Raw genomic sequence first — 23,297 nt, forward strand, 5'->3', positions numbered from 1 at the left:
GTAACATTAAGTATAGGCTCCACACAGGCGGAACACTGCAGACACTCAAATGACCATCAGCAGGCGAAATGAAAAGGAGCAAGAATTAGCCAAAAGATGAATAACCATACAATTATATTAGTATGTGAATTAATGTACTTACAGTTCAATGGATGCACACAACATTAAAAAACAAAGGCAATAAATCAGTCACATAGGAATCAATAGAATGTGACTGACCAGGCACCCTCTAATAATGACTTTATACTGACAACCTTTTAGGCCCCACTGTATACTCATGCTTAAATACTGACTGATTTTGCTGTGGATACAGGGCTAATATACAACTTATTGCTGCAAGTATGAACCACCATTTGAAAAGGTGCCTCTCTGTGTGGCCCCTGACTTGCCACCTACAACCATTTTGTTAAATTATGGAAAATACTAATTTATGTTAACATCTAAGCTAATGTCAGTTAATTTCAAATCCGCCTTAACTGGGCATTGGGGCTGGTAAAAACCTCATTGGTGTGTGTGTGTGTGTGTGTGTGTGTGTGTGTGTGTGTGTGTGTGTGTGTGTGTGTGTGTGTGTGTGTGTGTGTGTGTGTGTGGGAGATTTGGGCGTGGATGGGAACATTTAACTCATTCACATGGGCTTGGCTATATGCTCTATGCCCATCAGGACCGTCTGCTAACTCAAAAAGAAATCCTTCCGCGGTGGCTCCAATTGATGAGAAAAGGTTGGTCATTAACAGGTGTCGACTTGCCAGAGTCATACACCTTTAGAGATTTCCGTCAAAACCACCTGTCATGGCCCCCATTTCCATTTATTCAGCTAGCTAAAAGTGAACCTTGGCATTCACTACGCTTTATGCACACCAGCTGCTCGACATCTCGTCCTATCTAAAAATCGACGCTCCGGTGATGCAGCGTCACTGCAAGGGCCAAACCGACCGGACTTCATTCCTGAAATAAGAATGTTTGCGTGGCGTGGCGCAGTCGAACAAACAGTTGAATACCTGTTTGGCTCCAGAGATAGCCGCATTACGCATGTAGGGCCCTCAATTTCTTCCTGCTCACAGCCGGAGCAGTCGACTTCATAACTGTAGAATGGTGCTGTGGCACAATGGTCACCTTACATTAAAGAACAACGTTTGATATCTGTGGACATCAGAATTCAACAGGTAAGAAGTTTTCCTTGGATCTTTTAATCCTGCATGCAATTAAGAGAGTGGATTATTGCCGAGATTGTAGGAAATTATTAACTTATTAATATAGGACCGTAGGTTATCCAGTGTGTGTTGGGGTCTATCATAAAATGTTCCTGGGATTTATGTGGCAATACATACTCAGTATTTTATTATTCTATCTCAATTTATTTAGTGAGGAAACAGATCAATATCTCATTTATAAGAGACCTGATTATGCTGTATCTGAAAAACATACATTTGTATCTTCTTCTAAAATAAATGCACATACGGCAGATTTTATATAATTTACCATTTGTAACTAATGCATTTACCGTATAAAGTCTTAACTGGTTGTACCCACAATATAGTCTTGCCATTTACTTTGCTATTTTAACCGTGAGACTGAGCAGCTTCAGATCATGTGAATAATTAACTATTAAAGTAGTATTTCTGGAGCATTGTAATAGTCTACAATAAATAATATTGTTCCTATGGAAAGAGTTACTGATTTATGGAAACTTTTGCTCTAGTCTCCTTTTGAAATGCCCTCTGATGATGTCACCAGCCTCCTTATTTCACATTGGATATCTATATATTTTTTTTAGTTTTAGGTATTTTCATTTTTAATAGCTCAAACTGGAGATCCAAGATATTTCTGTATCGGCTTAGTCTGATGCTCCAGTTAGATTCAAAGTCTAAATGAATTTCTAGATAAAGACGTCAGACACATCACAAGTTACCAGAACTAGTTTGGTGAGGAGCAACACCTTTTGACTATTCTCTGGAGAACCTGTTAGGCCAGTGCTGGGTGGGTGACTACTGAAGGAAGAAGGAAAAGACTTTTAAACATGCAAGCCAGCGTTAATGAGACACTGGTTGTGTTTAAACTTGCAAATGTTTTGTGTTTGGATCTTGAATGTAATCTGTGTCCATTTTTTTTTTTTTTACATGTTGAGCCATCAATGGTGAAAAAAGTTAATTTCCATGTGCTGTGACTCCTAAGATTTGTTATTTGCCATTTCAGTTCATTCAGCGATCTTTACTGAGTCATCTTTACCAATGTGTGTTAGAAGAGCAAAGAGAACCAGACAGAGGAAATCATCTTGACATCGGTAACCTTGACTTATTCTCAAGACCAACCATGAGGGACAGACTGAGCCACCTGCAGGAAGTTTCCACCGGTCATGTGGAGCAGATGGAGTATGCCGACTCCACTGGCTCCGACACCTTCAGCAACGTTGACCTAGAGATGGAGTTGCCCCATGAGGCAGTGGTGTTCGAGGACAACAGTCCTGCTCTGGAGGATGTTTTTTCCAAGTCACAGGATATCCACAGAGAGATCCAGCTCATCCGTGTGGAGATTAAAAGGCTTCGTGAGCAGAACTCTCGCATGCTCCAGGGTGTCACCACCATGAGCACTATCAAAAGGGACTCCAACGCTATTGGTGCTGATATAAAAGCTCGGGCTGAGGGTGTGCTGGCACGCCTGCGGGACATGGACGCCGAAGCCCACAAGCTAGAAGAAGAATATGGCTCCAATTCTGCCACCACACGTATTGCCAGAACCCAATATGCTTGCCTCAGCAATGGTTTCCGCGATACCATGTTTGACTATAACGAGGCTGAGATGAGCCATCGGGAGAACTGTAAAGCCCAGATCCAGAGGCAAATGGAGATAGTGGGACGTGAGGTGACAGGAGAGGAGGTGGAGGAGATGATTGAGAAAGGTCAGTGGAACACCTTTAACGACAACATAATGGCTGAAGGTAAAACGGCTCGATCTGCTCTGTCGCAGATTGAGAAACGTCACCAGGAGTTGATTGATCTGGAGACCCGTATCAATGGCATCCATGAGCTTTTCCTGGATATTGCCCTGCTGGTGGAGGAGCAAGGCCCCATGCTGAACACCATCCAAACCAACGTTCAGAAAACCGATGAAGGCATACAGGAGGCCCTTTTCAAACTTGGTAAAGCCAAACGTCACGACAAGAACAACCCCTTTAAAAAGATGTTCTGCAGCTGTTTCCCATGTGTAGACTAATGACTGTACAGTACAGAGATTAGCAGCGGGATGGCAAAATATGCATTGTGCTGTCTCCAGACAAGGACATTTTAAAACCGCTATTGTTTGTATTGTCACAAAGTCTTTATCAACATGGCCTGTGGAGCTATAGATAATAATACAATTTCCAGGATCTAAATCAAAGAAGAAGTTAAAACTATTTTGTCTAGATGAGAGACAAAAATGCTTGAGTAAAATCTTTTACAATGATGTCTGTTATATTTGTGTGAAAGATTTGAAACTGGGATCTCAAATATGAATTAATCCCCCCCATGACTCAGGTGTACTGCAGAACTGAAGCAAATGGTATTTATTGGTGTTCATGTTTTGTCATTAAAAAAACATTTTTTTTAAATGTGCAGTTTTCAGGCATGCTGCCTGACACGATGCTTCCTGATGCAGTAATCAGCCCTCATAGTAGAGCCCAAATGATATGAAAGTTGTTCTCATATTTACCATCTCTTTTGAGGACACCAGTAACTGAGGAGTGATGGGAGTTAAAACAGGATTTATTGACAGTCTTAATGTTATGCAGGGATCACCCAAATTGTTTTGTGATGTAACCTAATCTGTTACTTTTCACTGCTATTTTTATGAATATATGGCTGATAATACCTTTCTTCTGTGGTGTCATGTATATTACATAAACAGTTATATTAAAATCGGAATGAGTCTGTCTTCATTCTTGTTTGATCATGAAATTTACATCAAGACCTGCTGAGATGTAGTGTTTAGTATACATTAACATATTTTCTTAATTTAAGTTTTCAATTACTCAGACACACAAGAGCCACTGCTAAAAATGTTGGGTCGCAACAGTCCCACAACCTATAATCCCTGAAAGGGATGGATCAGGGCTGTCAAGGGCCCCTAGGCTACTCTTTGTGCCCCCCCTTACTCACCATGCTTTACCGGTAGGTATTCTGTGCCATGCTTGCGTGTTAGGAATATTAAATAGCTCACATGCACACACTTGGGGCACAGTGGTATAGCCTTTACACTGATAGCTTTTACTATAAACAGCAATGCTACATAAATACAGTTTTCTAAACCAACAGGTACAATATCTGCAGAAGCACAGAACCACCTGCTTTGTTGTCAATTTAGGGATTTTCTTTAGTAGATCTTGGTTTCTTTCAGCCGCTCTGCTGTCATATTTCATTTTTTTGCCGCCTTGCTATCCAGCAGCAGTGATGAATTGTTTACAATGTTAATTAAATGTTTCTTATGGGCCAATATGGGTCAAGGTATTTTTTTTCCTCTGAAGTAAATGTATATAATTGGAAATAGTCTGGCCAATCCAGGGCTTTCTAAAGTCTTCAGGAAGCAGCCAAAAAATGCAGCATTCTTCAAGGAGTGTTGTAGTAGTGGGAAAGGCCAATCATATGTCTGTCACCTGAAAGGGGCGGCAGTGACACACATGCTAAACATAAAGCAGACTTCCTTCAACCGATTAAAATCTGCCTCGGACCAAATAAATCAGTGTGAGACACGTTGCAAGGAATTTACTTGCTTTCTGATTTAGAGGGAGCCAGTCATAAGAGGTAACACACTTTGAGTTGATAGTTGAATTATATTTTCCTATGGAATATGTGTAGCAGAAGCACCTGGCGACAAGTGGATAATTGGACTTAATTAGTGCAGAAGGATGGGGCTGATTCAATGGCCATCAAGAAGAAGACTTTTTTTTTCTTCATACATTGTGATGGCTTCTAAAACAGTTTAATGATTTTGTTCCACAAATATGATATAAGGAGATGGATATTCTGTGTATGGGCTGAGACTGAATGAAAGAATCCGTGGCAGAGATTTAGGCAAGCACCACCATTTTTTTAAAGTTTTGTGCAGCATGTGGTTGACAAAATGAACGTGCTGAAGAACTACTTAAACACACATTTCAGCCCTAACTCTACTTTCAAAGGTAATGTCTTTTTTTGCAATAATATGTCTTCCTTGTTCCTGGTTTGCCTGGTTTGAAAGAAAATGCTTTGAGCTGTGACTGCAATCATTGTTGTTCACCACAGAAAGAACACCTACTGCAGATTAGTCTGACCAGTCATTGTTGCAGGAGTTGTATAATAATGACATGTTAGCTTTGGCTTGTGATGTAGTATCCCTGGGTAAATTACTTATGAACCTGTACATGCTGTCATCACAGTACTCAATGTGTAATGTCAATCTGTTTTTTGTTTGTTTTTATAGGGAACCCTATATTTCTTCTTTTTGTAAAAACATAAATTTCTCATTCATAATTTTACATAGTATTAGTATTACTGCAAGTAGATGCACATAGTATTGTGCACACAAAAAAAGTGCAGTACATTAGGTGACCATTTTACACTCTGGTTCTTCCAACGGTTTACTTTTTAACATTAGCTTATTTACAATGGAACATGGGAAGCTTTACCTTTTTAGATGAAAAATTAATAAGTCTGTTTTTAGATGCAATCAACAATATACATCACATTATATTCATAGACATTATTCTATTAAGTAAGCTAAAGTATGAACTTGTAGGTTTAAAGTGTTATGTACTAAAAATCGTTTTGGACCTTGAAGGGAAAATTAGCCTTTTTATATTATATTTTTCATCACTATGAAGAGGGTTATACTACAAAAAGGGGCCTACATCCCAACTTGTAGAACATGGGATACTAATTTTGCATTATAAATTGTATCTATTTGAATGTCTTAAAAACATGGAATTGTTTCAACGCTACATCAGTGTGTTGTAGACCTACTCTGTCTGTCTCGAGATAACTCTTGTTATGAATTGATACTATAAATCAAATTGATTTGAAATTGAATTGAATCCGACCAAAAGCTAGACTAGAGACGAGCACAATAACCAATACATTGTTTTGCACTGGTCTCTCAGGCAGAATGCGGGACATGCTGGAGAGGCTTCAGACCATTAGGGAGGAGCAGGAGGACTGCGAGCCAGAGTTTTATAGAGCAGAGTATGATGTAGACAAGGACACTTTGCCCCAACAGGCATTGGTGTTTGAGGACTCCTCCCCTATTGACAACATCCTGAGGGAGGCCCACTCCATACGCAAGGAGATCTCCTTGCTCCACTTAAAGGTGGAGCGTCTGAGCACGCATAACGAACGCTTTGGCACCTCTGTGCGGCGTCTCACCCTACTCAAAAAGGACTCTGACTCCATCGCCAGGGGGATCCAGCAACATGGGGAGGCTCTGCACATCCGTCTTCAGGCCCTGGGTAAATTGAGCAGCGAGTTAGAGGTAAAAGAAGGTCCCAACTCTGCTGTTAGTCGCATTGCTCGAACTCAGTATGACACGCTGATCCGTGCCTTCCATGCTGCCATGAGTGACTACAATGAGGCGGAGGAAATCCAGAGAAATGCATGTCGGAGGAGGATCCAGAGACAGGCCTCCATAATGGGTACCGAAATCACCGATGTCCAGCTGGATGTGATGGTGGACAAAGGTGGTGAGGGATGGACTGAGCTGTCCCAGAGCCTGCAGACCCAAGGCGCACGCTCGTCCCCCTGGGCGATGTGTGAGATCAAGGGCAGACACAAGGAGCTGGTGGAGCTGGAGCTCAGGCTGAAGGAGGTCCATGAGCTGTTCCTGCACATGGCCGTGATGGTGGAGGAGCACGGATCCATGCTTGATAACATTGAGTCTAATGTGCGTGGCACTCAAGACTGTGTTGACAAAATCAACGTTGACATCAAAAAGGCCCTACAGTACAAGAGGAAGAATCCTTTTCAGCAATGTTGTCCCTGTCTACCCTGTTGGAGACACAACCAAATATTTTAGGGCTTACTTTGACTTTGTGCAATTTTATGTATGATTTGAAAAATTAAATTTTTACCTGTGTAAAAACCGTTATGGACAGCTATAAAGACATGTTATGCAATGTGTTGAACTCACAGTAAATGCCACCTTTTACAAGCACCCTCATGAGCAGAAAGTGTAAGAGAACCAACTTTGCCTTGAAGAGTACAGCACTCTGAATTTCTCTATTGATGTAAGAAGCTTCTTCAAGCATTTACTGTGAATTAAAACATGATATACCATTTCTTTTTAGCTGTCAATACTGTTTATGTCACAAGGTTTGGAGTTATCAGCTGTCTAAAATTTAATCTACAGTAAAATACTTTGTTATTTGAATAAAAAAATAATCCACTCACTTTTGGTGACGTCATGAAGTTGTGTGGGATCATGGGAGTTGTCTTCTATCTTATATAATAAAGTACATCATCAATATAAATATGTGAATCTTTACTTCCAGGATAAGCTTACAATGCCAGTTGCAGTACAGGAATTACGGACTCGGCAGCATAATATCTCCCCACGATGATAACTAAGTGTGTTATTCAGAGTGTCCTTTTATTTTTGTTTTAATCCAAAACCATGTGTTGACGATAATCATAAATTGATTTGGTATTTATAAAAAAGTTGTGCTTTTGATTAAGTTTGTGTCAGATGATTTTTTTTTGCCTTTTAAAATCGGAACAATGTGCAGGTTACTGAAAGTTACTGTAGTTTTGATATAGCATTCATTCAGATGAAAAGGCAAACACAAATTATGGTTTTGCAGCCTTTGCAAAGTCTATCTCTAGCAGATGTTTCATTTGCAAATATATTATACACACACCATTAATTGTTGTGATAGACCGCATTTAGCTGTCTAACTTGTTTTCCACTGAAATTATCCAATATGAAATGTCTTCAGGTAAGTAGATTACTTAACAGTCAAAATGGGTTGTGCTGTGGAGTACCAGTGAGATGCTTATTAGTATTTAAAACAAGTTGCCATTACATAATTGCAGAGCTTTTTTTATTTATTTAATCTCAGACTTTTTGCCTTAGCTGTGGAACTGGTTTGCAAGGGACCAGGTCTTGAATTGCTGAAAGAATGCACTGGCTTCGTCAAAAAGTTCTTGGTTTGTGTTCCCAGCCACCTTTGGCTTCAAGGCCACAGCAGGCTGTAACGGCAGACCTTTGGTTTGACACACAGGCTTCTCCCTGCGCCTCCTGGGGGGCAATTGATGTGTGACATAATCCGATCTGTAGCTGGTGACGTTTTCAAAAGGTTTTGGTTCTCGCATCTTTGGGACTGGTTTAGAGTTAGCTGCAACTTGAACAGAAGTTTTCTGGGAGCTGCACTTCTTTCCTTTCCATGCTCGGAAATCATCTGAGAACAGGAGACAGCGAGAGTGGATTCGAAACAGGATGTGTACATTTGTTATTTAACATTTTGGCGATGTACGACTACACTAACCATCCAATTGTGTACTTTGGTGAACTGATGGGTTGTCCTCCAACTGGGATGCCGTTTGGTTTGCGTCAAAGTGTGTAGGAATGTGTGGAGGGTTGCTGCTCCAATGGCCTACGGGCTGTGGGGCCTTTGGGATCCTTTTTTGGACCAAATAGTAGGATCTGAAACACATGTTAAGGATGTGAGATTTTTTTTGCTTTAGAACTTCTTTGTTTCAAAACACTTCCAACATCAAAAAGTCTCCCGATGCTCTGTAACTAATGTACTTCCATAAATCCTGTCCAAAACTAAAATTGTATCTGTTAGTTATTGTGATCTTCAACGCATCTCAGGGATTATTTTGTGTCCTGTCCAATACCAACTTTCACCACCACATCAAGGGCACCCTGAAAATGTGGCACCCAGGTGGGTAGAGAGCCAGCTGTACTGCATGATGGACTATTTAGCGGCTCTCACTAGAGAGATAAGACAAACACTTTAGATCATACCTCACATCTGCACTTGTCCCTTTCAGTGCATGGTAAGGGCCTTTATGTGATGGGGCTGAGACGATCGCCTTGTAGCAGAGCGGGGAAAGGAACTTCTCTTGGTAATCTGTGGTCATGGAGGCCTGTTTCTGGACTGTCTGACAGCCAGAGTGCTTCCTAGACATGAAGGGAAGGCCAGTTTACAGTTTCAACAATTGTGCTTTAATTAACCCACATCAGACATATAATGGCATTAAGACAAGGTTTAAAAGAAACAAGTCAAAAAAGCTAAAATTGAACAAAACCCTCACAGATATTGACCGAAAGCATTTAAAATGTTGCTTTTAAGCACATCTAGTTTCAGAATCTGCACAAAACCCCTACAGGAGTAAGCCCAGCCACACGTTTTTGTAGGCATATCCCAAAAAAGTTTAGCTAATTCCATTGACTAAACTACTGTTCCAAAATGCTTCATGTCCATTGATCAAATAGCTTGTTTAGGAGATAATTTTCTGAAATTTACCATTCTACTGATCACCATTCTGTCATATATATATATGAACTTGAGATTTATTAAGGGAGAATTTGTAGTAGTTATAGTATTTATATATTTTATATATTTATTTACAGTAGCCGATTGTGTGAGTGAAAACTGATAATTCAAAAATCTTGCTGGATTTTTTGTGAAGGACAGTCTGCAATGGAGCAATTGAGTAAAAAACTGCTCAATGGAGTTAAGTTTTTTCAATAGGTTTTACAGTTTTTGAGAAAAACTGTCGTGACCGAGTGATGGACTCTATAAGTCTTCAAAGCTCAAAGAATTACATTTTTTGCTCAATTGAGCCTACATTTTGGTGAAAGTTGCAAAGTGCTATAGCACGCAAGACTAATCTTTAACTTTAGACGGTGGCTGTAGGACTATTAGCCCATGAATCCAGTTGAGGAAGTTTAGCATAGGACTGGAACCACGTTTGATGTTTCATGCTAGGGAAGGCAGACCTTCTGATAGAAAGAAGAACATGAGTAATCATAATAACATCCGCAAATTTAAGAGGACAATAGCCTATTTAAAGAGAAATAGAATGGGAAAATTTGAAGGGAAAAAAAATACAAGCAGCTAAAGTTAACTTCAGAATTTTGTGTTTTTTTCATGACTGCCCAACTAAATTAGTCTCTCCATAAATTTTGTATAATAAAAAGATCACCTCACCTCATATATGTGGCTTGTTGAGTGCCCTTTTGCAGCCTCATGGTTTTGAGGTGAATTGCTCGTCAGATGGTGTAGATGGGCAATGTTTTAAACGCATAGACCCAACAAAGGTTGAACGAGAGTAGCACGCAGCAGCCGAAAAACTACTAAAAATAAACACCAGCGCATTACTCTGATGCACAGCTGGTTGTCAAGGACGTTGCTTGTGATGATGCGCTTTTTTGGCGCGTAATGAGGATTCCAACCCCCGTGCAGACAAAAACTCGTCCGATGGTTTCAAACTGACTGGTATGGAAAAAAAGCTGTGGCTATGTGGCCGTGCTAACAGTCAGCGGCGGGACCTCTATGGGGTCCTGGATCTGAACAACCTGCCCGCAGCTTTAACCAAGCAGGAAAAACCGTCAGCTCATATAATACCGGCAACTACAGCGGTTGCTGCCCCGAGACTAGGAACAAGTCCCCCTCCCCCCCTGATATTTGCACTGTTACAGATGTCGCTCTTTTTAGGTCCAAACTCAGAACATATCTGTTGAGTCTGGCTTTTAAACCGTAGCAGTGGAGGGACAGTTTCATTCTTTTGTTTCTTTGAGACCTTTTCTGATTTTACTGTTTGCTATGTTCACTCTTTCTATTGGATGATGTAATTACACTCATTCTGTTAAGCACTTTGTAGCCTGCTGGTTGCTGCAAAGTGTTATATAAATACATTAGATTGATTTTAATTGATAGATTGATTGGAAATGTCTTGCTATCGACCGTGCGTGTGTGCCGCGCTTGTGCGTATAACGTTTAGCGTACTGTTTTGATTATTAGCCTAAACAATAAATTAGGTAATCTGGCTTTCATAACTCAGTGCCTAGCCTCTTACTGACATCACAGCACGTCACTGATAGTTTTGTATATCGTGTTTTGTTCATGGTTTTGTTCTAAATCATAGCGCGCTAAATGGTGTTACCTAGTAACGGGAACGCTGGCGAGATTGACGCCGCTCCGTCTAGCTTGTTTATTTTCAGTAATTTTACTTTTTCTCCCGAATACGTCGATCATTTTATTTGATGTTCAAGTTCATTAGCAAAGTAGGCCTACGGGGTGATCTGACATGATGACCGGAGGCCATGGTGACCGGAGGATGCAAGTAAGTTTCCCCATAGACAGTAATTACCACAGTCGCCTAAGCCCACAGCCCAGGCCATTAGGACTAATATGACCCACAATAACTTCATGCATATATCTGCTGGAGTATAGGATGAGGAAATAATAAGTGAACTTTACCGGATGAGCTGTGCACATTCTGCGGAGCTAGTGTCAATGCAACGTTCTCCGACGCCCAGTATGCCCACCGAGGAGGTGCTGGTCGCAAAAAAATCTACATGGCTCGCAAGAATGGCAAAATATTCCCCTGTCTCTGGACTGTTGGTCGCGGTCATTTAAGCCTGATCAATGAGTTGACCATACTGTGCTTGCATCTGCCCAGATCGGATATGCACAGTCAGTCAAACTGACTGAAAGCTGGATTGTTCTACATAAGATCCCTCAACGGCGGGGCTTCTTTCGTCAGCCACTTCGTTGTGGACTGTGGACTGGATTTCTTTCACCTAAACCAAGCAGTCCCGCATGCATGGATTTGTTTCCATCTGTAAACCCCGCTCTTGCGGGAGGGAAGGTGGTCTCGCACTGCTCTATCGTGAGAACTGGAAGTTCTCACTGAGATCCTCCTCAGCAGGCCTAGGCCTACTGCATGTCCCTAATGTGAACCTATACACCTTTATGAGATTACTGTAATTTTAATGTCCTTTTTTTGTTTGTGAAGTTAAATTGGGTGTCTTGAAAGGCGCTTTAAAAAAAATGCATTATTATTATTAATGGTGACGTAATGACAAACCTCAAAATTTTCCCCTTGTCATGAACGCAGCACGGTTGACGTTAGTGGGCGGAGCTTGATTAAAGCACGGTGACGTGCTGAATATATGCAGGTCCCAGTACCTTGTCTGATTTTCACCGAGTAGCTAGCTAGCTAGTTGGTGAAGCACACGAGCCCGAATTATGCTAAAAAAAATATCTCTCTGACTTGCCTCTCTGTAACGTTAGCTGTTAATAGTTGTCAACAAGCGTGACATTTAAAAGTTTGCCCGAGTCTGCCACTCCACAAGTTAACGTTAACTGCTAGCTGCTAACACGCTATAGCGACATAGTTCTACTCATGAGCAATTGTTGATGTGTTACTACGTAACAATGGTGTGTATTACCATCCCAGTAGTCATTTCAATATCAAACACGAAACACATTCCACCACAAACCTCCGTCGTCGTTGATGAGATTTGAAGAGGAAAGGCAGCAAAATGCGGTGTGTGTACCAGGATGGCCGAGTGGTTAAGGCGTTGGACTTAAGATCCAATGGACATATGTCCGCGTGGGTTCGAACCCCACTCCTGGTATAAACTTTTAGTGTTGTTTATGTCAATATCAGGAAATGACCTGGAATAACCATATGGAGCGTCTCCAAAAAGACGAGCTCTGAGGTGCGTCATAAGCAGCACATGCCAATTAATTCATCTAGAGGACAAGAATGTAGGAAACTGCAACGCGAGTTACATCGCAGTCACTATATTGTAGTTCTGAGGTCATAATTGAACATATGAGAAACATAACCCACATTAGCTTCCATAAGTAGTGGTGACCTGACAAAAGTGAAAACAATAATAAAAAAGACAGTTCCTCCGTTGTGATATTTTAAAAATTAATTATCTACTGCGATACAATGAATGCACCTATCGGCACGTCTTTGTAACACTTCTCAGGTTTTCTTATTAGTTCTGGTTAGTTTTCTTAGTCTATTTTCATTTACTGTAAATACAACGTTTTGTACAATTAATTTGTAGGAATTGAATTTTATCCGTTAATTGGTCGAGATTGGCAAGAATGTATATCACTATTGATGGTCAAACAAAGTGCTGAATAATCTGAGAGGTAGATAAAGGCTATTTAGTGCAATACACAATTGACTATTTAGATATGTTTAACAGTACAAGCCCACCTCCTGCTTGGCTCATATGACGTTTTACGCTGTATTTGTTTAGTAAAGTCCTCAAGGTAATATGGTCTTTTGTTTAGGAATAGTTCAGTTGCACCTTTGGGGCAGAAGAGGGCACTCTAAACCACCCTTGTAGTCTCTGGGCTGTAGTCCAACACTGGCTCATTGAAGGCCCACACACTAACCCCTATAATTTCACAGCTAGGGCGATGCCTTGGACTCATGGATACCCAGTCATCTGCATCTTCCACAGGAAAAGCTTCACAGCTGTAACTCTTCTAAAGTGGTATTCAAAAGTTGTTTTGCAGTGATCACATGCATTCAAGATGTGTAGTTGGAAAACATAAGCTGTTTGAAATTTTCTCGACCTATTCATATTCAAAATAGGTCTTTTGCACACATTACATGTAAACAGGTATTACATGTGTAGCAGGTCTGTGACTGACTGCAGTAGATCACTATGTGCATACAGGGCAGTTGTCTACTGGTGTGTTGATTCCTTAGATTTCCTTATTTTACTCAATCTATGTCAACATGTCAGTGAAGCATCTGTGAGCATTCCCACCTGTCCCCCTTTCTCTCTTTCCATACTCACCACTAAATAAATATGCTGTCACTTGATAGGTGTTTGAGAGCACTAATTTGTAAACTTGAGCTTCTTCTTTGAGCTGTGCGAGCGAGTATCCACAAAAGAGCTCTGACAACTGAGAAGAGGGAGGGGGGATGGTTATGGACTTACAATGGACCGTCAACATCTCTGCATCCCCAAAGCCTGCTTCCAATGGGCCTTAATATATTATTCAGTCCCTTCTGTTTCTGGAAAGGTTGTTGCTTTTTAGGCCAACACATCACTCAGTACAATAAAGTAAAACTTGAGACAAGATGTGGCAAAAAGGGAATATGGTCATGATAATTGCTGTTATTATTACTGTACTATGGTCATTTATATTGTAAATGCAATTATTTTAAATCATTATTTACTTTCTTCTGTGTATTGTACATTTGAAGTGGTCTGCTCTTTTTTGTTTTCCTTTGCATGTTATGTTTAAAGTTGCTATATACTGTAAATAAAGTTTTTTTTATTATTGAGTGAAATGTTTTAGGAAATGTTTTATACATTCATTCTAAAATAATGGGAATTAAACAAATTATTGCGAGACCCTTTTTTATGTTGTGAAAATGTGTGTTACAAGCCATGCATTTATGCATGTATTATAGTTTCATTTAACATCTAGATAATTCTTCTTTTTTTTGTACTCCAAAAACATGGCAAAGGATAAACTTTAGTACTAGTTTTGAGATTAAACTAAAATACATACAGTACATGCATATGTACAGGCAGTGTGCCCTTACAAAATGATAAATAGCTGCAAAGTTTTCCACATGGGAAATATTGTATTTTTAATGTGTATATATATATATATATATATATATATATATATATATATATATACAAAGGTATATTTACATATTACTTTGCAGAATAATTATTTACATAAATCACATGATCAGTTGAAGATTCAAGTGACTAACAGGGTAGAAAGTATTACCTGTTACAGCATTTGAAGGCTGCTTATGTACATATATCAGTTATAATAGTCCTGTATAGTTAAATACTGATGTAGTACATTTTTTATGTTTTAGTAAAATTTGACTGGTAAAAGCCTAACTCTGTACTTATACTTAAGTAAGAGTTTGGCTGTATAGAACTTTTACTTTAAAATGTTTGTACTGTAATACTGCTACTTTTACTTTGGTAAAAAACCTATTACTATTAACTTATTATTTTCACCACTGCAAAAGTTCATCATTCAAGTAAGTAAAATAATTTAAATATTATAGATATTTTATATTACAATAAAACAAATATTTTGGATCCAAAGGCTTTGTGTAAATAGCCAATAGTAGTTCCTTTACGTAGAAAAGTTTCGAATGCCCTTATAACATTCCAGTTATTATTCCACAGTTAAAGTTTCTTGTAAAGTTTCGTGATTCCCACTGGTTTGGTTGATGTTACGTCACGTGACGCCCACCGCGCCATGTTTCCATCTCCGCGTCAGGAAAACTTTTACAGCCAGAGGGAAAAACTCCAGACCAGTGTCAAGCTACCCACAGTGAACACTGTGATTCCGGTCAAAACTTTCAAAATAAATTTGATTGACGCTATACGTAAGGCCTACCTTTCTAAAACGATGACCACCGTGAGTGAAGCGGGGATCAATAGCAAATGCCAAAATTACGGAAACTGTTTCACTCATAATTCATGTCATGTAAATCATTTAATCGTCATTCATGAAATGTATGGCCGGGGTGACAGGGCACTTGTTTATGTCGGAAACATTAATGGGAACATATCACATTAATAAGGCGATAAAGTATTTAAAAAGCACAATTATCAGTAAAGGCAACAGGAGCGACCACCAATGCCAGTTGGCATAACTTCTCAGTGATTGCTATAGTGGGGCTAGCTTCATAAACCTTTTACTTTGAAGGACCTTTTCTAGCATTTCCGTTATGTTTAGCCAACTTTGTCGAGTTTAGCGTCGGTTGAAGCAGCAGGGAGAAATAGTCAAGTAAAGCAACAGGAACAAAGTTGTGGGACCTGAGTCCACCGTACCGCGGTGTTCACCCGTGAAATGTAATAACCACCTCTCTGTTTCCAAGAAACCGCCTGCCGTGTGCTTTAAAGACTTCGGTAGGACGTGCTTAGCGTTGCGTTGCAAAAAGGCGTATTTGAAAGCTTTTTTGTTGGTACATTGTGGAGACTGGATGCGCTTGAAGACGGTTCTATTCAGTTAGCTTACGTTAGTTAAGAAGAGTGCCTCGTACCGAATAGAAAATGCCTTAGATTAATTGGATTAATGTACTTACATACATACACATTTTACTGTTTTTGTCTACCCACACTCTACTCTACTCCCCACGCCTTCGACTGGTTCCGAGGGAGCACGTCTTCTGACTCCTTGGTGACAGCAGAGGTGAGTGTGTGTGATTTGGATCTATGTGTCCCGGACCCACTGCTCGGACCGCAGTCGAACCTAAGAGATCAGACATGAACTACGACAAGGCCACAACAAATCGGCAGTTTAAAAATCCCTTTATGTGTTCTGTATCAGTACGAGTGTTTGTTTGTGTGTGGCAGTAATCTCGTCAGATTAACACAACACATGAGTACTTTAAATGGATCTGAAGAAACTGCTCCTGTTGAAATCAACCAGTCTTGAAAGTACTAAACTACACTTCTGCCTGTTGAAGTCCAAATATTTCACATTAAACTGGTATCCCTTCACAGTTGCTTTGCCTTAGCTGTCAAAACTACTACTTTCACAGTGAGAGGAACCGAAATTAGAAAAGACACCAGCAAGATAGATGGGTCTGTCCTTTTCTTGAGTTTACAGTTGTTATTTTTGGGTCTTGCGTCATCCCAGAAGAACTGTAACTCACCAAGCCCTGCTCGATAAAACTGCACATACACGCCTTTCATGGTAAAAGCAAGTTACTTTAGGAGTGAACAAGAGTTTTTTTTTTTATCAAAGCATACCCTGAATTAAAACAGACCATACCCACAAGCATTGACCTACATTTAAAAGCAGGCTATAAAAGCTGCAACAAGATGCAGGAAGATAACCTGTGAAACTGCAGCACCGGCTGACCCATAGGTCAAATGGAACATTTGGAATTATGACAGATTGTGTAAAGCGGCCTTAATGAAACTGAAACGCTACAAATAGAAAAGACAGTGCCAATTGCAAATATTAGCACATTAGAAGACATTCAAATTTCAGTGCAATGGAATATTTAACTAATCCCCTAAGGAAACTCTCATCGCTTGCTCTCATTACTTGAAACTCTCACCACTTGCAAGAAATCATAGTCCAGGGTTAGCTGCTCTGGACAAGGGACTTTTGAACCCTGAACAATTGAATTCTATGAAAAGCATGACTAGCTTGCATGAGGATAAACCTACTGCATGCAGTCATGCTGTGCCATCCTACATAATTCTGTCAGATATCTCTAAAATCAATGTCAGGGTCTGAAATTAGTAGCCAACTCAGCATAGTTGGACTACGTATTTATTGAAATCTTATGACTTCTAGAGTGCAGAACTGAACTGAACTGAACTGAACAATAGAAGAAAGTTTTAGATTTGACTGTGTATGATGGTTTGTTAGAACCAACTAAAGCAAAATAAGCAAGACTGTCAGCCTAAAGGCGCTGACACACCAACCCGATTATCAGCCGTCGGACAGTCTGGCGAGGTCGGTGACTCAAGTCTATTTGGTGTGTTCCGTGCCGTCGTCAGTTGGACGAGCTGTCTTCTTTAATTTGGGCCGATTTGACTTGTTGAATTGGTGGAGGGGCAGTCGGACTCAATGACCAATCTGATTGGTGGAGTGCTAGCCCTTGACTAGCCAATCAGTGAACTTATGTTAAAACATTTTCCGGAAATGACGAGTGGGACCAGCATGTCGAACGCCTCTCAAAATCCGATAAAAATGTTTAAAACTGACCTTTGTCGATAAAACTATTTCTTGCTTAAAATGTTCGGCGTATTATTTTTGTGAAATGTGAGATCGTATTTCGAACGAGCTGCAATTATGGTCGACTTTGAAATTCAGGAGAAGCCAGACCCACGTGACCTGTTTGTCCTTTGCGTTTTTTGGGGCGATAATACACATCAGCGCCACCTGCTGTTATCGAGACATATTATGTCTCGCGCACACACAGAACGTTCAATTAAGTCAGCGTGTGTACCGAGGCACTTCTTGCAGATTGATCAGTCCGACTGCCTTTTCTGCTGACGGTCGGCCGTCGGGTTGGTGTGTCAGAGCCTTCAGGCCATGGTGTGACACCAGATTGTCTATCCCAAGCGTTGTCATGGAGGTGAAGTCTCAAACACCTGTTAGTGTTTTAATGACCTACGGTGTTACTCATGAAGTGCCAGAGCTTCCTGTGTGTGTGTGTGTGTGTGTGTGTGTGTGTGTGTGTGTGTGTGTGTGTGTGTGTGTGAGCATGTTTGAATGTTTCCCGATGCATGTGACTGCTCAACTCTCCAGGCCTCCTTTTGAGATTATTTCCACTGCTTGAAGTCACATTAATGCAGAAAGTCCTATTCTTACTTACAGGTGCAGAAAGAGGGCTGTTGCACTGTGTGCCAAGAGACTTGGATCTGTATCACCCAATTTCAACTGATCAAGCATTGAATTTATTGGCTGCCATGGCATCACAAGGTAACATAGCAGAGGGCGGTGCCAACGAAGAGTTCAACGACATCATCAAGTGGAGATCTGGTATGTTTTGAGATTTATTGTCTTGTTTATTGTTTGGTGTTCCATGTTGGACACACTGCTTGCAGAGTGTGTAAGCATGCGTGGATCTTTAGCAAAATGACTGGTTGTCTTATAACTACATTGATAGAGGATTTAGTTGTACGTGCATATGGCCAGTCACTGAAACAAAACACTGACAGAGCCAGAAATCCTGTTGTGCATGGTTAACCTCAGTTCCCATGGAGGCAAAGGAAAAGGGACAGAGGCAAAGCAGAGCAACAAAGGCGTGGAGATAACAGGAGATGGTTGATTGTAACAAGGTGAAAGAGAAAGTCACAGGCAAGGTGATCAATGGCAGCAGAGAAAATGGAAGACAAGAATGCAGGGATAGGTTTAAAGAGCTGCAGCCTGTGATCCCTTTCTCTGTTGATCATTCCATAGGTTAATCTTTTGTTAGAGAGCGAAAGAGAGAGAGAGAATTGTTGCGCTAGCAGGAGGTTTGCAGGTGGCTTTTTTCATGTGCTTTACGATTGTCACAACTGTGTTGATGGGCGCCCAGATAGCTCAGTTGGTAGAGCGGGCACCCATACAGAGAGGTTTACTCCGCGACGCAGCAGGCCCGGGTTACACTCCGACCTGCGGTCCTTTGCTGCATGTCATGTCATTCCCCCCGCTCTCTCTCCTTTCGTGTCTTCAGCTGTCCTGTCAGAAGGACAGACTGGCCAGAAATGCCCAAAAAATAATCTTAAAAAAAAAAAAAAAAGTAGTGATAAGTAGTAGACAGATGATAAATAAGTGATTGAGGGCGACATGGAAAGAAAGAGAAAAAATGACCTCCTGTTTGTCAGCATTTTGCACTCCTCTTCTTAATGTTCAGGACTTTAGTCTGATACTCACAAAGGTGTATTTATCAAATGAATATATGAATAATTGTACGTCAGGCTAAAAATGTTGATAAACTATTTCACATTTAAAATGTTGAGTAAAGTCAGTTTGGTAGATTTTGTGGTACATTGATGATATGGATATTAATGATGAAGTGGTACCCTGCCTACATCTTGAGTCTTGCCACTGGATTACGTTACATACACATACATACAGAGGCAAAGAGGAAAGCAAGCACACATATGGTACTATAGTCACATGTGTCAAACATAATATGTTAGACTATGTTAAGTTAAACTAAGCATGGGACACTGCCATACAACGATGTTATGCTTTAAAGGAACACGCCACCGTTTTTTGAAATAGGGCTTATCACAGTCTCCCCCAGCTGTAGATAGGTAGGCCACCGTATTTTTTGTCTCAGTGCGTGCCTTGTTTTAGTTTAGTGCAACACCGGAAGCGCCGCTGCTAGTTAGCTTAGCGTAGTGAATGGAATCCTATGTTGCTGGTTAGCATTCGACCATCCATCCATCTGCATCCGCTTATCCGGTATTGAGTTGCTGGTTAGCATGTTGTGAGTAAAAGTGAGCCAACAAAAGAACGACAACATCCTAATTACTCATGTATCTTCCATTGTTAACTGTAATGTGCACCCAGAATACATCATGTAAATGTTATGTTGGAATCAAAAAGTGGTGGCATGTGCATTGAATCTGCTGGACCAGTGCCCTGCCAACTCCCCGTCCTTAGTGTTTCTCTCTTTCTCTCTCCTGCAAACTGTAAAATAGAAAAAGTAATAATAAAAAAAGTGGTTAGATTTATCTATCCTGTCCACTCCGTGTGCCAGCTTTCCACACCCGTCCACCCTCAGAAGGCTGGCAGATTCCGTACCAGGAATTCCACCGTGCCGGTGGAGTTTGTAATTTACAATGCTTGTGTCCAGACCACAATGCTTTTATTACAGAGATTCAGGTTTCCCTAGAAACCCCAAAAGTAATGTTTTCTTTTATGGCAAAGAGGGGAACATTTAGCACGCACTGTAGCTTAGCTGCAGACTAAAACAACCCACAAAAAGCTGCATGGCACACTTTGTGCAGTCGGTGGCCTTACAGAAATATGGATGAAATTAGGTGTTCTATTCTATAATTCATAGAGTATTTGAACTCTGCACAACCAGGTCAAACCAGGTTTTCAAATTTTGAAAGTGCTATTTGTGTGTGTGTGTGTGTGTGTGTGTGTGTGTGTGTGTGTGTGTGTGTGTGGGTGTGGTGTTTGTGTGGTGGTGTGTGTGTGTGTGTGTGTGTGTGTGTGGGTGCGTGTGTTGCGCGCGACGTGCGTGCGTGGTGGGCAGGTGGAAGGATGTTTTCACAGCTGAGACGAGCCTTGCGAGAAAAGCATTAGCTCACTAGTTTGTCTGATCTCCATACCAGCCACCCTGGGGGCGAGTTTATTCCCAACACTGAGGTGTATACTTAAACAGCATGAGCGCACACACCTCTCTTTTTTTGTCATCATTACTCATCGTCCCAAAGTAAACACTGGTCGTCCTGGTCTTTTAGAGAAAGTTATGTTATTTTGAAACTCTGTTTCAGTTAATTCAGCAGCTGTGTGTATCATATGTCAACTGTTAAACTACAGTGAGAGACACCACTACAATGTGTGCTGAGGCAAGGGGTGTGTGTGTGTTGTCTCTCTGCCTCCCATGATGGAGAAGAACAGCTAGCTAGACAGTCTGTCCCTTTCACAGACGTATGCACACTCATGCCTCCTGAGGAGCGTGGGGGGTGGTTTATGTTTTCAAAGTTGTTATGCAAGCTTGCAGTTGCCGAGTGCACACATATGAGAGAGAGAGAGAGAGAGAGAGAGAGAGAGAGAGAGAAAATATGTGCAGGGTTCAACAGTGTGAAGCTGGACAAAGCAGTGCATCTGGGAACTCTGACTCTACATTGGTAGGAACTTTGTTGTGTGACTGACAGGTTTAAGCATTAAAATTCACGATCAACATTTACCTGTCGTATTAAGCTTACACTCTTGGTCAAATAATCCATAAAGTTTCAGTGCGAAACTTTTTGATATTAATGAACGTTATTAAGCATTTTAATACCTACCGTTGTGTCACAGAAGGCTTGTGTCATGTGGACGCTCCGACAGTTTTGTTGTCATTACAGAAACTATGCACTACAGCTTTAAGTACTGTTTTTCCTTTGTTCTCCGTTGCTGTTTTTCATGAATATCTTTTAATCAGGCAACTTGAAGACGTCATCTTGAGTTTGTCTTGCATTAAATAGACTAAAATTACAAACAATTAATCTAAAGAAATCATCTACCGATAATGTACATTGAAAATAATCATCACCTGTCGCCTGAAATAGTTCAGCCTTAATAGGCTGAACTCTATTAAGAAACAAATATGTGTGGTTCTGCCTCATGGCACGGCAGTCCTAGTGGCTACAAACTTTTCTTTACCAAAGTCCTGGTTGGATTACCTTGTAACAACCTGAAGCCCCAACTACCTATCCAGCCGGTGCACTTCCCCTCCCCCTACCCATTCCAGAGTGCGGACAAATGTGAAAGGTTAGATATCATTCACAGGGTTAGGGGCTGTTGTTTACCAACCATTACATAGTAATGGACACTCGCCTGACCTGATTTTTCTCTCTTTATGTGTCACTTGAAAGCTTGAGGAGCCTTCTCCAACCCTCTCATACTGCTCCAGTTGCAAAAAGTGCTAATCGTCTATGTATTGTTCCAATTTTTCACATGTGCTGCCTGGTTACCTGACCTGGTCTTGTTCTTCTCCATCTTTCTATTCTCTGTTGTCACTTATTACTATCTCCTGTAAGTCAGTGTGTATCTGAGCATTTGTAAATGTGAGAATAACAGCATCATTCCTAACATACTAAAGATTTGGTGGGAGCCATCCAGCTCCGTCAGTGTATGCAGCTTTGAAATTGTTAAATTGGAACTCTTAAGAAATCCACTTGTCTTTGTTTGATTTTTGCCTATTTGCCATTACCACATGGAAACTGCAAGGCCAAAATGCATGTATGAATGCATCTGAAATGCTGATTCTTCTAGTTTCTGACAATGTACTTCTTTGGTATGTGATTAAAACACAATCTATACTACATTTGTTCAGACATGGTTCAAAACAGTTTTTGTTCCTCAACTTTAATAGTTCATACCAATAACTAAGACATAGTTTAGGCCATTCTATGGGAAACACCACACATACTGTACCTTCTACAGCTTGTCGTCAACACATGAGTTTCAGACCTCTAGGCCTAGCTCTCTCAACTATGCCTGTTGAACTTATATGTGAGACACTGTATAATAAAATTACATATTGACATTGTATCGAATAAGAGAACAGTAATGGGATTGTCACCAAACGGAGGGTGTGGAGGGTGTGGTAAGATTTGTCACCATACTAGCTCAGCTAGTCATCATGGATCCTTGCCACTCGTAGCAGGGTGGGCCGAGTACTTTTGAAGAGTTTGTAGCTGGTGTGTGAGTGCATGTTTGAAAAGAGATTGGATCACTCATTCATAAATAATTTGAGGAAATGTTAAAGTTCTCTGGAGTGATATTTCCCACCTAGCCATTACAGTAACACCTTTTTTCTAACTTTCAGTGAGTGCAGCGGTATGCAGTGTTATGCCAATATGTAATAATGGGTGTGCATCTGCATGTGTGGGTAGCATGGAACACAAATCAAAACAAAGAAGCTTTCACTGTGGCCGCCCCCTTCGTTCTGAGATGTCATGACCTGAATTTGTTTTTTGTTTGCCTCTGGTGTTTGAGCTTCACTTTCTTGTACGGGTCAGTGAGAGTTCTCATGAGCATCTTTTGACTTTAAGGAAGCAAAGTGTCCACAGGGAATGCAGCTGGATGTGTCTTTACAGCAATATATAGACACAAGTGTGTTGGTCTCTTTGCTTGTAGCTGGATC

At 40.7% G+C, this 23,297-nt stretch overlaps 4 protein-coding genes and 1 non-coding gene across 8 annotated transcripts in view; 4 read left to right on the top strand and 1 right to left on the bottom strand.

Moving 5' to 3' along the window:
• The first annotated feature begins 887 nt into the window (after positions 1–887).
• Positions 888–19,798, top strand: LOC116705838 (syntaxin-11). 2 transcript variants are annotated; one of them, XR_004336061.1, is made up of 3 exons: positions 888–1,163; positions 2,194–3,304; positions 19,787–19,798. XR_004336061.1 is itself a non-coding variant. In XM_032542277.1 (2 exons), the coding sequence occupies exon 2, from the start codon at positions 2,311–2,313 to the stop codon at positions 3,208–3,210; it is 900 nt and encodes a 299-aa protein (XP_032398168.1). In that variant the 5' UTR covers positions 888–1,163; positions 2,194–2,310; the 3' UTR covers positions 3,211–3,909. The 2 variants fall into 2 exon arrangements, 1 of the variants encoding a protein (XP_032398168.1); XM_032542277.1 differs by lacking the exon at positions 19,787–19,798 and having other exon boundaries at positions 2,194–3,909.
• Positions 4,687–7,099, top strand: LOC116705836 (syntaxin-11). Of its 3 annotated transcripts, none has more exons than XM_032542272.1 (2): positions 4,687–4,775; positions 6,110–7,099. In XM_032542272.1, exon 2 carries the CDS (start codon positions 6,115–6,117, stop codon positions 7,015–7,017), a length of 903 nt encoding a protein of 300 aa, XP_032398163.1. In that variant the 5' UTR covers positions 4,687–4,775; positions 6,110–6,114; the 3' UTR covers positions 7,018–7,099. The 3 variants fall into 3 exon arrangements, with proteins under 3 accessions (XP_032398163.1, XP_032398162.1, XP_032398164.1); XM_032542271.1 differs by lacking the exon at positions 4,687–4,775 and adding an exon at positions 4,882–5,152; XM_032542273.1 differs by lacking the exon at positions 4,687–4,775 and adding an exon at positions 4,883–5,045.
• Positions 8,031–10,417, bottom strand: LOC116705839 (uncharacterized). The gene is made up of 4 exons (XM_032542278.1): positions 10,160–10,417; positions 8,971–9,126; positions 8,486–8,643; positions 8,031–8,398 (listed from the first exon to the last, which is right to left on the bottom strand). Exons 1-4 carry the CDS (start codon positions 10,198–10,200, stop codon positions 8,070–8,072), a joined length of 684 nt encoding a protein of 227 aa, XP_032398169.1. The 5' UTR covers positions 10,201–10,417; the 3' UTR covers positions 8,031–8,069.
• trnal-uaa (transfer RNA leucine (anticodon UAA)) lies at positions 12,512–12,594 on the top strand. The gene has a single exon. It is a non-coding gene; the product is annotated as a tRNA-Leu (tRNA).
• The window catches only part of utrn (utrophin), a 185,434-nt gene continuing 177,873 nt past the window's right edge, over positions 15,737–23,297 (top strand). The window contains exons 1-2 of the mRNA XM_032542253.1: positions 15,737–16,168; positions 18,317–18,481. Of these exons, the coding sequence (XP_032398144.1) occupies positions 18,409–18,481 (73 nt within the window). The 5' untranslated portion in view covers positions 15,737–16,168; positions 18,317–18,408. The remainder of the gene's footprint in view (positions 16,169–18,316; positions 18,482–23,297) is intronic.

Source organism: Etheostoma spectabile, chromosome 18 (genome assembly GCF_008692095.1).
Source record: "Etheostoma spectabile isolate EspeVRDwgs_2016 chromosome 18, UIUC_Espe_1.0, whole genome shotgun sequence".
In the NCBI taxonomy this organism is placed as follows: domain Eukaryota; kingdom Metazoa; phylum Chordata; class Actinopteri; order Perciformes; family Percidae; genus Etheostoma; species Etheostoma spectabile.

Coding starts and splice junctions, on each gene's coding strand:
- LOC116705838 (XM_032542277.1), top strand. CDS start 2,311: ATGAGGGACAGACTGAGCCACCTGCAGGAAGTTTCCACCGGTCATGTG.
- LOC116705836 (XM_032542271.1), top strand. CDS start 5,095: ATGAACGTGCTGAAGAACTACTTAAACACACATTTCAGCCCTAACTCT. Junction 5,153..6,109: donor CCCTAACTCTACTTTCAAAG/GTAATGTCTTTT, acceptor CTGGTCTCTCAG/GCAGAATGCGGGACATGCTG.
- LOC116705839 (XM_032542278.1), bottom strand. CDS start 10,200: ATGAGGCTGCAAAAGGGCACTCAACAAGCCACATATATGAG. Junction 8,644..8,970: donor GGGACAAGTGCAGATGTGAG/GTATGATCTAAA, acceptor CATGTGTTTCAG/ATCCTACTATTTGGTCCAAA. Junction 8,399..8,485: donor CCAAAGTACACAATTGGATG/GTTAGTGTAGTC, acceptor TCCTGTTCTCAG/ATGATTTCCGAGCATGGAAA.